At 42.2% G+C, this 16,276-nt stretch overlaps 1 protein-coding gene across 1 annotated transcript in view; it reads right to left on the reverse strand.

The window, feature by feature from the left end:
* LOC122808922 (thrombospondin type-1 domain-containing protein 4-like) overlaps nucleotides 1–16,276 on the reverse strand; it is a 2,399,573-nt gene that overhangs the window by 266,835 nt on the left and 2,116,462 nt on the right. Inside the window, exon 15 of the mRNA XM_044080057.1 lies at nucleotides 13,258–13,431. Coding sequence (XP_043935992.1) covers nucleotides 13,258–13,431 — 174 coding nt within the window. The remainder of the gene's footprint in view (nucleotides 1–13,257; nucleotides 13,432–16,276) is intronic.

Genomic DNA, 16,276 nt, shown 5'->3' on the forward strand with positions numbered 1-16,276 from the left:
AGGTAGTGCCACCTGTGCCAGGGAGAGTAGGGCAGTACATGTGTACATATGCCAGCATAGCTAGCTGGGGGTTTGTAACAAATTGTATGTTATTTCACTATCACACAGATTTGTACAGATGTTTGAGTTAAAAATATATACTTAGTGTTAAAAATGCATCAACAGTAGGTCCTGCTGGATAGAAATAATGTATGCATGTATACTGTGTCATACTGTTGTAACTGATCAAATGTGTATGTTTATCAGAGAACCCTGGAAGGGTGGAAAGTTTGAAATTGTGTAATAGCTTTCAGATGCTGCCACAGATCTTAGCAAAGCTCTATGTGTGTATTGTACCACAGTCAGGTGACCAAAAGTGATGTCATCCTCTAACCAGCATCTGGTTTCTTTGGAACTCTCGCAGCAGCACTCTGGAACCTTACAGGAAAGATTTCTGGCAGGATAGATATCTCACATATCCACACAAAGACAGACATCATCTGCCTTTTGCTGTGGTAAGACACTCAGCACACTTCAGCTTGCCTTGCTTTCGTAAGTAATGCTTTAGTCAGGGACATTTTGACAGAATAGTTTAGTATTGTTTTCTGCATCTGTGAGAAACTATCCAACTGTATTACTTTTTTATATCTCTGTGGTTAAAAGTTTATTGTATTCAGTACTCTGTTTTCTGTTCTATTATTTATCATTAAATGTTAATACCATTCATTGTGGCTGGTCCTTTAGAAAATACTTTCAACATCTTGAGAGTACTTATGCTTGTTTTAGTGACAGTGTGGCTGCTCCTCAAAGCCTTGCTACTTTGGTCACACCCTATCATTTGTATAAGTATTAATTTTACACGGTATAATTGGGCACCCTATGAAAGAGCCTTAGGATTGGTGACTAGGGGCAGCATGATTACCTCAGAGTATGGGCAGAAAAGGCAAAGCTAGTAAATCTGTGCCAGCTTTTTATTTTGAGGGACTATCAAAGGTTAAAGTATTGCAGAATAGGGGGAATCTCGCAAAACAGAAAAGGCACAATTTCAGAGTGCTAAAGAGAAAATAAGGGAGTATCTCAATAATATTACACAGGTTTAGAAAGACTGCTGTTAAGCAACTGTTTTTGATAATAACCCCAGAGTACAAACAGTTTTAGCACAATGGCTCAGGCAACAGAAAGTAGAAAGGGCGGTTGCCAAGCTTAGGGAGCCTATAATTAGGAAAATAACCAGAGATCCTGTAGAGGTATTAGAAATATTTTGGAAATGTTATGAAAATCTGTATACAGCAAAGAAATGTGGAAATCAAGTAAAAGTACAAATGGAAATGTTTATGGAAAAATTAAATATGCCAAGGTTAGAGATAGATGAGGTTCAATTACTTACAGTTAGGATAGGAGGAGACTAGATAAAAATGGTGATGTATAACCAATCTACAGGAAAGTCCCTAGGAATACATGGTATTCCTGTGGAAGTGTGGAGCTAAGAGGGAAGAATGTGATAAAGATTGGAAGGTTTATGTTTAACAGTATTTTAAAAGGAAGAGAAACATCAACATCCAGGAAGAAAGAAGTAGTGACTAATACATAAAGATGGTAAAGACCCATCACATCCAGCTTCATATAGGCCCATTTCGATTCTAAACCATGATTATAAAGCATTCATGTCTATAATGGTTAAAAGAATGGCAAAGGTGATGTCAAAATTGATAGATATGGGTCAATATGGTTTTTTGAAGGGGAGGCAAACATTTGACAACATTAATAGAACAATGATTTTATAAGTAGGGTAATGGAAACATTTGCATTCCCTGATAAAATTATAAGCCTGGTTAAAGGACATATGAAGGATTCATGGTAAAAATGAAAGTGTGTGTGTGTGTGTGTGTGTGTGTGTGTGTGTGTGTGTGTGTGTGTGTGTGTGTGGGGGGGGGGGCTCTCTGATAAGTAAGTTCTGTTTGAGCAGTGGAACCAGGCAAGGGTATCCACTTTTCCCTTTGTCATTTGCAGTATATTTAGAACCACTAGATAAGAAAATAATGGACCTGGAAATTCAAGGATACAACTGGTATGGTAGTTAAGAAAAACTGTCTTTATTTGCAGATAATATTACTTTATACCTGATAAAAACCAGAAAAAGACATTTCAGTGTTCTGGAACATTCTGAAAGTTTCATATCTTTTTGTGATACAAAATTTAATGAAGAAAGCAATAGCTGCAAAGAATGTACCCACACACACATTGATTCAACAATGCCCATATGTCTGGAGACATGATAAAATGAAGTACTTAGGAGTATGGACTAAAAAGGATTCTATTATGACAGCTAAGGATATGTGGGAAGAGACTAAAAAAAGATAATTCAAAAACTGAGAAATTGGAAGCTCTGTTTTATGGATAGAAACAGCAAGATACATGCAGTGGAAATGTTTTTAGTCCCTTTACTTTTATACACAGGCCAGGCATATTTTTATCAACCCGAGGAGACGTTATGAATAGCAGTTAATAAAAAGTTGAAATGGGGGGAAGAGGGCAAGAGTCAAATGGCAAAAGCTGGGAATGTAATGAGTTAGCAGACTTTAAAAATTCCTGCAGACTATTCTAATGCAAAATTCTGGGTGAGGAAATTGGTATAACTAAGAAAATGATTTTTTGAGCTATGATACAGAATCAGAATTGCCGAGACATTGTAAAGCTTTGCTGAGAGCGAGTCCAAACCAACTGTACTAGAAGTAGTAGATACATTAGCAGAGACAAAACAACTGAAAGTGAGATCTACAGAAAAGGGTAGAAGCAAATTGCATACAAAAATGGGAATTGTGGGAATAATACATTCAGAATAATGCTTTGGAGGAGGAAAGAGGTTTAAGGGAAAGCAGAAATTAAATGAGCTTTGTAATGTCTGACTGACAATGACTGGATACATTACAAGTGATTTATAACATCTGCAACTGAAAATACGTCAATATGGTTTGCTTTCATTTACAGAAATGTATAATTATTAAATTATAACATGACATAGGCAAACATTTTTCTTGTTAAAAACAAACTCTAGAATGAAAGGAAGAGGAGATGAAAAGGGATCCAGCCCCTTAGCAGTCACCCAGATAGACAAGCTCTTCTATTTGTTAAGGTACATTTTCTGGTATTTGATTTTTGAGAGGCTAACAAAATAAATATGAACAACTTGAGTGGAAAGCCTGAGCATCTCTGGCCACCATTGAAAATTGGTGGAATCATGCGATTAGCTTGTGTCTCTGGGTCCAGGTGATTGCTGCACAGATAAGTGAGTCAGAAGGTCTGGAGAGCTGCCATTGTCCAGGGAGAAAGAAGTAGATGAGGCCAGAGGAAGGGGAACCACACTTGACGGGCCCAGAAAGGAGCAAAGAAGATAACTAGTCTTGCACGTTTTTGCTTTTTGAACAAACTCTGTCATCAGAGAAAAGGGGGGACAGCCACATAGAAGACCCAGAGGCCAAATGTGGGTCAAAGCATCTTTCAGTGACTGTCCGTGTGGAGGAGTTAGGGCGAAGAAACTTCTGCACTTGTAATTTAGGTATGAAGCAAAAAGGATTGCATTATGGTTGACCGAGTGGCTGAAGATTTGATTTGCACTCCTTGACTGAGTGACCACTCATGAGGCAGGGGGATGGATCTTCTCAATTTGTCTGCTAACACACTGAACGTCTTGGGAATATACACTGCTATGAAAAAGTGACAGGAAGACATCACCCACTGCCACACTCTCATGGCCTCTCAACATAGAAGATATGAACAGGTTCTGCCCTGCTTGTTGATTTACCAGACTACAGACATATCGTCTCTCTAGATGGAGATTGCAGCCCCGGAGAGAAAGTCCTTGAAAGCCTGCAATGCTAGCAAAACTGCCTTCATCTACAGGACACTGATGTAAAGAGTGACCTCTGTTTTTGAGCATGAACCTTGAATCATCTTCTCTTTGAAATGCCCTCACCCCCACCCCATAAGGGAAGCATCCATGGTTACTATGGCCATGGGGGGGTGTGGAGAAAAGGTCTGACCTTCTAGGAGAGCTGTGGAGGTCAACTACCATGTGATGTGAACCTTAAACAAGGATGTTAGACAAATCTGTGCATGAAGAGAATGGAGGAGCTGGGACCATTTTACAGAAAGGGTCCACTGAAGAATTCTCATGTAGTATCTGGCTAGGAAAACTAACATTATTATCAAATCCATCAGTCCTAGCAATTGAAGAAAAAGGCTTGTGGGTGGCGAGGGGTGTTGAAAAACTTGAAAGACTGTCTGCAGTAGGGATTCAATCCTGGACTCTAGGGAAGTAGTAATTTTATTGCTCGTATTCAAGTGGCATCCAATGAACTCTACTTGCTGTGTAGATATCAATTTGCTCGGAGGGGCTGAATGTGATCCACAAATGTTGAAGAAACTGGATCAAAAAGTCCAGTTGCTAGAGTAGGAGATCCTTGGCTGCTGCGGTGAGGAGCCAATCATCTAAGTATGGGAACACTGAGAAACCCAGTAGTGAGAGATACACTGTGACGACTGCCATGCAACTGATGAACACCCGTGGGGCTGTGGTGAGACAAAAGGGCAGTGCCCTGAAATGAAAGTGTTTGGCTCCAAGCCAGAAATGGAGCAATTCCCTTTATTGCATCTTTGCCTGTAGGGCAACTCCCATTAAAACTGTTTTCCATCTGCCACGAGGGGGGACCTATCTGCAGGAGCACTCTGGTTGAACCCTTGAGACTTCCTAAATCTCATCTTCTTGCCACCTCTGATTTCTGGGGAATGTTCTCTGAGGGGTGAAGAAGTGGATTCTAGCAATAGAAAGGGTCTTACCATTTTGCTCGCTCCTGGTGACAGTTTCCTTAACCTTTAGTCCAAACAATGTGGAGCCATCAAAGGCAGCATTAAGGAAGGACATCTTGGAGACTTCAGCAAAGTTACACAATCACATCCAGTTATGCTGGTGGATAGCTATGCTGGTACCTGCTACTATAGTCGTACAATCAGTTGCAATGGAAAGCAGGTGCATAGATATGTTAGACATTGATTGAAATGTAGACAATTGAGACCCCACTGTTTTCTGGATGTCCATCAGTAGGTTACCTGAAATGGACTTGGTGAGTTCCTTTCCCAATTCCCTCTGGAAATACGTCATGTGTGCCAAGTAGTTCAGTGATCTTAGTGGGAAAGTTGTCGAAGCACACATCCATTTCCCAAATCTATCCATTATTCTTGATTCCCTGTTAGGGGGATGGACAGATGTACTCTCTTCAGAGAGTTCCTTTAACGGCGGTCATTACAATCATGGCATCTACTGAGGACCCTTGCTCCAATGCACTCTGTCCTTAGGTGCAACCAAAATCTTGTCTGGCTTCTTAGGGATTAGCTCCGATGTTAGAGGATCCTTCTAAATCCACTGAGTTACCAGGTCTATAAGTGTAGCATCAGGCAGTACCACCCAGGAGATAGAAGAGTCAGCCCTAAAAGTCTTAAGAAACACAGACTCTTCAGGGGAGGGTGTTTCAGTGGCCCAACCAGCTTGCTGTTTCATCAAATCAAAAATATCACCAAAGGGGACTTCTTCCAGTGGGAATCTTGGTGACCCATCCCCATCATCAAAGTCTGTATCTTCAGTGACTGATTCTGGACAGGAATCTAAATGATTCTGGACAGGAATCTAAATGCCTCCTCTTACATGTCTGTTTCCTAGGACCCTGCCTTGATGGGACTTTTGGAAAAGAATCAGTGTCAGACAGAGAGCTCACATGGTGAGCAGCCCCTAGACTAAGAGGGAGGGAGGGCTGTGCCATATTGGCTCCCTTAGCCTGGATCCAGGTGCAGAACCTTTTCCATTTATCAGCATAAGACTTTCTGGCCTCACGGATAACATCCAGAACCTGAGAGTGTCAGATTGGTTTGTGGTTAGGGAATAAGCCAAGCTGCCAAATTGAGTGTCTGCAATTGGGGAAGCATGAATTCCCCTTACCTCTGGGTCAGGAGGTTTGGAATCTGAGGAAGATGCCATGGGGTAGCAGAGACAGGCTGCGCAACAAGGGGTACCAGTGCTGCTGGGGCCAGTCTGGAGCTATAAGAATGGTCCTGGGTTTTTCCTCCCTTATTTTGAGCAGTACCCTGGGGATGAGAGGTAGGGGAGGAAAGGCACAGACCGATAGACTGACCCAGGGGAAGGACAGGGCGTCCACATTCCAAGCCATGCAGTGATGCTCCCTGGTGCAGAATTTGCTGAGCTGATGGTTGGTGTGGGAGGCAAAAAGGTCGACCTTCAGGGTTCCCCATTTCTGGGTTATTAGGGTGAAGGTACTTCTGTTGAGTTGCCACTCATGTGGGTCCAAAGATTTCTGCTTAATTGGTCTGCCAGAGAGTTGAGAAAGCCTGGTAGGAATTGTGCTAACAGGTGTAGTTGCATGGCAGAGGCTGTGTGCCAACGGGTCATGGCCAGCCTGCATAGAGGGTAGGAGTGAGTCCCTCCCTGCTTGTTTATGTACCACATCATAGTGGTGTTGTCCGTTTTGATCAGGAGAGGCCCTGGAGAGACAGACAAGGGGCTTGAAAGCTATCAAGGCATGCTGCACAGCCATCATCTCTTTTTGACTGATGTGCAGAGGGATTTGCTGTGGGCTCCAATGGCCCTGTATGCACCTACTATCCAGGTGTGCAGCCCAAGTGTAGTCTGATGCGTCTGTGGTGAGGGTCTGGGCAGCGGGGGGGGGGGGGCATTCCCTTGTTGTGGGAGCATGCTGTTGCCCATCAAAGGAAATCTTTTCTGGGGCAAGGAATTATAGGTAGAAGAGTTTCCAGGTCTTAAGAGTGCTGGTACCAAAGGCTCTTTAGGTACCAGTGAAGTTTCCTCATATGCAGTCTAGCGTATGGAATGAGTGATATGCAAGATGCCATGAACATCAGAGCTTGAAGGATCTTCCTTGCAGTTAGCTGGGGCCTGCTGGCTAGTTGAGAGAAGTAGGCTGTCATGAAAATATGTTTCTCGGGAGTAAGGTATGCCATCTGGGATGCTGTGTCCAGACTTGCTCCCAGGAAGATTATCCTTTGGGTGGGCACCGGTTTAGATTTTTTTTTGTTGATAGTGTACCCTAGGGAGGTTAGTAGGGTCTTTACAAAGGCCAGGTGCTTGAGCAGATTTTCCTGGCTGTCTGCCTGAATAAGGCAGTTGTCTAAGTATGGGTAAATCTGAATATTTCTTTGTCTGCAAATGGCAATGGCCGGAGCCAGACATTTTGTGAAAACTCGGAGCCGTAGATAAGCCAAAGGGAAGTGCAGAGAACTGAAAGTGTTGAGATCCTGCCCTGAAGCAGAGATATTTCCTGCATGATTCCCTGATAGGAATGTGGAGGTAGGCCTCTTTTAGATCTAGGGTAGCTAGTCAAGTGTCCTTCAAGAGCATGGGTAGCAGCTGCTAGAGGGTGAGCGTTTTGAATTTTGGGATCACCAGGAAGGTGTTTAGAATGGATAGATCGAGGATGGGGTGCCAGGTGCCCTCTCTTCTGGTCACCAGAAAAAGTCTGGAGTAGAAACCTTGGCCTATCTGTTCTGCAGGAACATGCTCTACTGCCTCATGGAGAGCAGGGAAAAGATTTTGTTTTGTGCCTCTGCCCACTGATTTGGTGGTAGGTCTGGGAACCCTTTTGGGGTTGGAAGGCTGTGAAAGGAAAATGTGAATTCCTAAGACACAATGTTCAGAACCCAGTGGTCCTTGGTAATGGTGGCCCAAGTGCTTGAGTGAAAGGAGAGTTTTCCTCCTAGGGTAAGTCAAGGTGGGCAGAGGGAGAGGGTGGAGGAGATGAGTCATTGTGAGTTCTTACCATAAGGGGGTGGCTTAGAACTCCCTAGTTTCGATCTCTGCATTCCCTGGGGCTGCTGTCTGGGCAGGGGGGGGTCTGCTTCCACAGGGCCTAGGCTGGGCCGGTTTACTGGAAAGCAGGAAAGGACCAGTCTTTGGAGGGACAATGCCTGCTGAACCTAGGGGGCTGGACCTGCAGGAAATCCTTAACTGTTTGCTATATATTTTGCTTTTTCTTCCATCTTTTTTAAGACCTCTTCTGCCTTAGTGCCAAATAAGTTATCTTTGTGCAAGGGGGCATCCAACAATTTAGATTTGACATGGTCTGGCAGGGGCTGTTCCTTAAGCCATGCATGCCTTCTAATGACAGATCCAGTGACTGCTGCCCTGCAAGAAGCTTTTAGGGTGTCAAAACCACAGTGCAAAGTGTGTTTAGTTACTTGACTTGCAGAATGCATTAACTCTTGTAAATCTTTAGATTTTGCCCAAGCAGGAAAGGAAGCCATTTTTAGTTTAAGGAGTTCCAAGGTATGTTGCTGAAATTTCAGCATATGGAACTGACAATTTATTGCCCTGATAGCAAGAGCAGCTGAGGTGTATACTTTTTTATCCCATCTGTCCAATGCTCAGGAATCCCTGTCCAAGTCTGAGGGGATGGGATACTTAGTAGAAGTAGCTTTAATCCCTTTTGGCTCTTGAAAAATGACCTCAGGGTCAGCTGTAGGATTTTTAAAAAGATATTTGTGTGAGTCAGAGACTCTATAGTACCTGTCAGGTTTTCTGGGAGCAGGAGGAAGGGCATCAGGAGTCAAGCTGAATTTGAAGAAAACATCCTCCACAACATCCAGGACTGGGTGGATGGCCAATGGTCTGTGTTGTGGAAGATCTAGGAATTCCTAGAGTCTCTTTAGACTGAGGGCAGTCCTGACTCTCCCATTCGAAATGCTCCCTTAAAGTATGCAGGGTTTCCCCAAAGGAAAAATCCTCTGGGGGAGAGGCTGAAGGAATGGAATCCTCTGCATCAGAATCCTCATAAGTGGAGAGGGGTTGCATGTCTTCATATTCTCATATTCAGATGCATCAGATTCATCTGAGTCTTGTTCAGACAAAACTACAGGGGACAGATCTGTTCCTTTTAGAGGGGGTTGCTTGGCTTCCCCTGATCAGCATGATAAGGTCTTCCACCATTTTAAGCATTTGAGACGGAGCCAAGGTAGCAGGTGTCAGAGTGGGTCGTTGGTTTCTTGGGTGTGGTTCATACCCTGGGCCTGAGAAACTCGGTAGTTTTAGAAAGAACGGTAGTGGCAAAAGAAGATGTCAGTTTGTGTCGCGATTCGGTAGTGCGAAGGCCTTCCTCGGAAGCCGGTGCCTGCTCAATGGCTCCGGATCCATCCAAGGATGAGACAACCGCAGGATCCTTAGTCGAAAACGAGTTTTGCAGCATACCGGACTCAGGGTCTCAGTAGTGGCCTGAGAATCAACAGAAGCAGGCATCAGGGGCTGCAAAAGCACCTCACTGAGTACCAGAGAACTGATGACTATCTTAACGGAAGCATAATCGGTAGGTTTGGACCTGTGCAGTCTGTCTCTGTCTTAATCTTTACGTTTTTTTTGGAAGATCTGCTGTCAGATGGCTTACCAAAGCCATATAGGAATTTGAGGACTGTAAGCGAACATATCTGGCTACAATAAGGGCCCAATGATGGATAGTTCTGGCGTTGAACAAAGCACAAAAGCAGCAACGAGGGATGTCGTGGTCTGGGCCTAAACAAGTGACGCAGTAAGAGTGAAAGTCTCGGTGTGGTATTTGCTTTCCACAGGCAAGACAATTATTAACTTTTTCTGACATCGGTTAGTGCAAGAAAAAAAGGTTCCCCAATGGGCCCCACTTAGCTTTAGAAGACTTCAACTTCAATTCAGTAGATGAAACTCAGGTAGCGGCCGACCAGCACTTGTGCGAACTGCTTCTGATTTGGGCTCCTTGGCAAGAAAGACTTATGTAATGGCGGCTGCCTTACTTTATACTACTAACGACCTGATGTCAGTCCTCAAGCGACAGCAACCGATGCTGAAATACTAAGTCTCTGGTATTTGGGCCAGCTGAGGGCTACCCTGGCAGGGATAAACCAAATGTGATGACTGCAAAAGTGAAACACAAAGAACATCAAAGAAATCACCTACAGGATGCATAGCACTAGTCTCATCCAAAGAGATGCAAGCCTGTAGTGGACCTATGCCTTCTTAAGTCAGGGTGCCTTTAGGCTGCTCAAACAGCATACTTAATAATGGGATCCACAGGGAGGATCATCCAGGTCTTCTCAGCTTTTTCTCTATAACTGTTCAAGGTATTTCAGAGCTAGATTTTGGGCTTGAGACCAGTCCAAAGTCTTCCTCATGATTGTGAGAGCTTCTCTAACAGTGGTCATGCAGAGAAGAAAGGAGGGCAGAATTACTACCCTTGTCTGGTCTCTGAATCCTCTGATTCCACAATGGAGAAGAGTGACAGGGAGTATCATGCCCCCCAACTACACTTACCTTTGCGCTTATGTACACTGCCACATGATGGTGTACATCTGACTGACGTACATTGGGTGTCACATAAAAAGAAACTAGTGCAATTTCATGCTCCAGCCAAATGATATGCCCAAAGCATAGAGTCCTGCATGACTTCAGGTCATATTCCCCCAAGGATGTATTCACACACTTGCAACTCAAGCTCCCACCACACATCAAATATCTGCTCTATGCCTGGACCTTGAGACACAAGACCTGGCATAAAAAATATCCAAAAGACCCTCCTTCAGTCAGAGTCAGCAGTACAAGTGGGCCTGGGGTAAATCGTAGAAGTGGAATCCTCTGCTCCAAATTTCACCAATCTGAGACCAGTCTGATGGCTCCAAACTTAAGGAAGCTGACGGAGGAATGACAGAGCTGGCACCCCCAGGACACCCCCCTCCAAGGTGAAAGCCAGGCATAGTCTCTCCTAGCCCACTCATATTCTGTTAAATGGAGGACTTTCATGGACTCTAGCCCTTGCAAGACAAAGATGAACTTCTGCACAGACTGAGATCAAACAAAGATGAACTTCTGCACAGACTGAGATCAAGCTTAATACCAGACATATCCAAAGGAAGGCTAGGCCACAACCTATTCCCCAAGGATATCTCAATGCTCTGAATCATACTTAGGGCTATGTTATGAGTCTTCCTGCTGCTTCTCATATGCAAAGCTCTAGTAATTGCTATAATTTTCACACTAGATAGGCTAAAAGCTTCTCCAAAAGACAATGACGAATTGCAGAGCTGAAATACTGACACGTGTGTCAGTTCTAAACATCATATCCCCACCCAAGACAATAATGGTGATGCCAGTCTGGGTCATGACTTAACTGATGGCCACTTGGACACCTGGGGATTATAACAAGCATACACATGCATAAATGTCACAAACAAAACAGGGTCACAATCTGAATTGTGCCACTTGTAAAAAAGAACTGGTGAGGAGTCAAGGAGAAGGAATTGAGTGCAATTATGTATTTGGCAGATTATGTCAAGGTGTGCTTCGAAAGGATTAGATGGACATCATGGGAGGTAGGATCTTCCATGTCTCTCTGCCAGACTCTTAGTGCTGTAGAAGAAAAACCCAATCAAAGAACCATCAAGGAGGGTCTTCAATGTTAGTTTATGTTGGTACTCCATATTCTATATTTCCATATTCTATATTTGAATCCCTAACATTCCTTTGTTTTCCTTTGCCATTGTTTGCTTGTGCATTTAAATGTCTCATTATCCTGGCAAAGCAGTGATAACAAACCTAAAAAACTCTCCTACAAAGCATGTTTTGAAACTCATATCTGCAAAACAGTAGGTGTAAATAAGTCATTAGAATACATCCCCACTGCATTACTTGAATAACCCTGCATCAGTTTTAAGTACAACAGATTAGAATGCAGCCTTACTTCCCATTTTCCTCATTCTTTGCTAGTACAAAAAGGAGACACCACATATTACAGCTGCAGTTCTCCACCGCAACTGCTGGGATGCACAGCTTCAAAGGAATAATTAACATCCTAACATGAAAGTGTACATTTGTCTGTAAGCTAAAGTTTTACAGCTGAAGGGCTGGAGGTAATTTAAACCCCCTTACAGCTGACGGCCCTGATCAATTTCTGCTGTTGCCAATTCCAGCTCCATGGCATAGAAGGACAAATTCATGTAAATATTATCTCAGTCAACCAGAGTTTGACTAGATGTCTGTGAGAAATGGATAGAGCAGATAGGAATGAATGTCCATTGACGGAATTTTATGAAATGAGTTTCAATAAGTTGTGTTCAACAAACTGATTTTAAACAAGTTATTTTTGACGAAATGACATACACTTATATAGCCAGATAGACAAACATAGATATTTATAAATATGGGTGTTGTGACAAAGATCAAAACACCCAAAACATTGACATCAATAACTTTGATCATAAAAGGTTGACAACACAAACATCAACAGCATGCCTGCATGAAGAAAATCCTCTCCACATGAAAAATAATAGGTAAATAAAATGCACCCCCTGGTAATTATATACTGTATACCAAGTCTGAGATTGTGTAGTCTCCTGGGAAGAGGCAAATTCCTCAATCCTGGACTGTTGATCTAGTACATCTGTCAATCATCTGCACTACTGACCAAGGTGTGTTAAAACAGGTACTGACAATTATTTGGGAGTTTCAACCAAAGCCACCACTCCCTGCTACAAACACACACTTGTCTGGATATATATATATATATATATATATATATATATATATATATATATATATATATATGTATATATATATATATATATATATATATATATATGTATATATATATATGTGTATATATATATATATATATACACATATATACATATATACATACAGAGAGAAAAACCCTTTAGTTCTTCAATTGTGCTTTGTTGCATTGAATACCAATTTTATCTGAATTTCACTTTGATACTTGGCAATACTGGTCAATAGCAGGGAAAGAACTGACCCACAGTTTTGCGTTTTGAAGTCTCAGTGTTAGTACAAATGGAGATGTACAGGTGGGGGGGGGTCTAGAGAACCATGATTCCCTGCAAAATGTCTGAAGTAAACAGTATGCCATCCCTTTCACCCTTCATTGACAAGCCTCTCAGACATTTGACTAAGCAAACTCACCTTAAACTGTACGACCTTGTAAAAACAAATTAAAAGTCTACAGCAGTAATTATTAACAGCAGCAAAGGTTTCATAACAGCAAACACTTCAGGCTTCACTCTTAAGAGTACCACTTTTGGCTAGTATTACTTCTATCAGTTCTGTCCAAAATGCCCATGACTGCAACACATCTGCACGGTTTAATCCCCCATCTTACTAATAAAGATGGTCCTAATGCTTCTTTTGTCTTCATAATCCTGTTACCATGTAACTGCAGCACTTACCTGATTCCAAGGTCCAGTGAACCACTTCACCTGGCGCTCACAAGGGCCATTGTTGCACACTTGCATGTCAGCTGGCTTGGGTCCTGAGCAGCTCTCTTGTGACAAGCCATCTGTCTGGCTTGACAAACAAACAACTGAGCGCCGCTGAACCCCTGGACCACATTCAACAGAACACTGTAAGGAACAAAGAAAAGAGAAAATTAGCATCCACAAGGAAGGTGATTTAGTGTATTAATCATAAAAAAAATCAGAAAACATCAACCTACTTCATATTTAATAAAAAAAATAAAAAAGGTGTCATTCGTATCATATGACAATCCCAGGAAAGATTATGCACTATTAATAATTTCTAAGCATTGATTAAAATTTTTATCATGAAATAAGGTTTTAAGACTAAAAATCTACTCCTGCAGTAAGGTTTAAAATCTCATCATGTAAGCTTCTCTGTGTAACACATTCAATGACAAAGGCTAAACTGAAATAGTTAGCAAGAACTTGTTTTACACTTGCAGAATGTATGCTATAAAAGAAACCCACAGGCTGTCACTTTAGGCAATATTTAATGCCATCAGCTATAAGCACAAGTGATATATGACCACATATCTGAATATCATGCTTGCAATCTACTCATCTTGTAAAAGCCTGAATTAAACTGCACCATGTATATATTTCTTAATGACCACAAAACCATTTAGTGATTACTTAAAAGTAGACAAGGCTGGGCACTCAAGCTTTTTCATAACCTAGACAGATACTATCACTTTCCAGTGTTTTTTTTCTGTTATTTTCTTTAAAATGCAGAACATTCTCTATTTGTTTAGCTCGGTATAAAACTGTAATGTATAACTGCCAAATCAAGATTAATTCTCTGTATCGTTCTGCTCTTTCCACAGGTATCAGACCATTTATCCCAAATGTCATCCTAACCACCATGAAGAAAATCTGATCAAACCTAATACTATCATGTGGAAGATTACCTAGGTCCCTTAATTTTATGAACTCTACTGAATCCTGACTTAGGAATGGGGTCCATTCCCACAAAGTTATGTAAAAAAACAAAACATTTGGAGAAATTAAACCATCAGACTCTATTATGACAGTATTCCTTTTGCTAACTCTAAAACTTTCAGAAAGTTACTTTATCTTTAGGGTTAGAAATTATTCGGCTGTGCTTTAACAATGCATTACATTCCTCATCTGACACTTCATTATACTGATGCAGTTGAAGAAAACTATTACTGTCTTAAAAATAAAAAACATAACTCTATAAGCTACACATAGAATGGAAGTGGTCACGTTCTTAAAACTCACCCAATATTTTACTAAGCACTTTTCGTCTTAAAACCAGTGCCAGACTTCTTCACCCACCCTTGTCTGATTTCATAACCCGGACATTTTGGTCCTTTAAAAGTCTGACACTTTCTAATTCACACTTGGAAATGTTGTATTCCACGTTGATATTTCACTGGAATAAGTTCTGTCTTATATCGATCTCACAGACTTTTTCATATATACTGATTACAGGGTGAAAGGGAGGATTAAATGTGCTGTGAACTTTCAAAACCAAGATGAGAAGTACTTCCCAACAAAATGTATAAATTACGTTTTCTTATATATAACTTCAGGTCAATAAGCACATTAGCAATCTGAGATCTTTTGGTAACAGCAAAAGTGAAACCCTTGGAGAATAAATTGGTGTGTTCCTCAGTCACAACAGAGGAAGAAAAAATGTAGATGTTAAAATCACCCGCAGTATTAGTTACTGACAACTGTCTGTATTAGAATTAATCACAGGGTTACTGTCGGTGTCTAAGATGTTCATAGGTTCGTACTAGGCCATCTGCCCTAGGGCATTTATAAGCCTAGCCAGAGTGTGTGTGGCTTTCACCACCCCTTAGGATGAGAATACTACGCCCATTTATGGTTTAGTTTACTGTGCCTCTGTCTAGTAGTGACACAGAGATGACCCCCGGGGTAAACCTACGATCTCCCATCCACTCGTCAAGATTTCTCTTGAATAGAGTTAGTGAGGGGCACTGCCTAACATGGATTGGGATTCTGTTCCAGAGTGTAGGAAGCCTCTGGGTTATGAATCTGTCCCTCCAGCACGTCCTATTTATTTCTGTGTTGAGGTTTAAGTCTCTTGCTCTCGTGGCTCTGATGGATTTGGATTTTCTGAAGTGGAGCATGTCCATTAATTCCGGATTGGACATGGCCTTGTACGTCAGGCACAGATCACCTCTGAGTAGGCGGTATGCGACTGAATAGAGCTGGAGTTCCTTCAGTCGGGCAGCATATGACATATGTTTAAGACCCTTTATCCTCTTGGTGAGGAACTTTTGGGGTCTTTCCAACTGCTGCAGGTGTCGGGTAAGATACATCCCAAATGGGGCATTGTACTCAATCATTGGCCTGATAAGAGAAGAGTATAGGGGCACAATGACCTCTTTTGATCTAGATGTGAAACCCTTCATGATAAGGTGGGCAATATAGACGGTCTTCCTAACCACTTTGGCAATGTCAGTGTCAAATGAGAGGTTACTGTCAACCTGGGTCCCCAGGTCCCTGATTACCTCTTCTGTACTTAATGGATTACCACCTATGTGGTAATTTGTGGGTACCCTGTTTTTCCCAAAGGGTATGACTATACATTTTTTGGCGTTCAGCTTAAGGCCATGGCTCTGGCACCAATTATCCGTTTCTTTGAGGCCTCTCTGAAGGATGTTTGTGTCCGCTGGAGTATCAATTATGGCGCCCAGTTTGCAGTCATCTGTGAACTTTGTCAGCCACAATACTCCTAAGTTTGCCTGTACCTCGGAAAAATAAATGCCGAACAAGAGGGGTCCCAGGACTGAGCCCTGTGGGACACACCGCTTGTGGCCAGCTTAGAGTCTGACATTGCTCCAGCAACTCTGACCCTGTGGGTTCTGCCCTTGAGCCAGTTTGCCACCCATCTTGTGACATATGGGTTTACATTTAGGCTGGTGAGTTTGTCTATGATGCCCAAGCGGGGTATTGT

Source organism: Protopterus annectens, chromosome 8.part0 (assembly GCF_019279795.1).
Source record: "Protopterus annectens isolate FY-2018-M chromosome 8.part0, PAN1.0, whole genome shotgun sequence".
Lineage (NCBI taxonomy): Eukaryota > Metazoa > Chordata > Ceratodontiformes > Protopteridae > Protopterus > Protopterus annectens.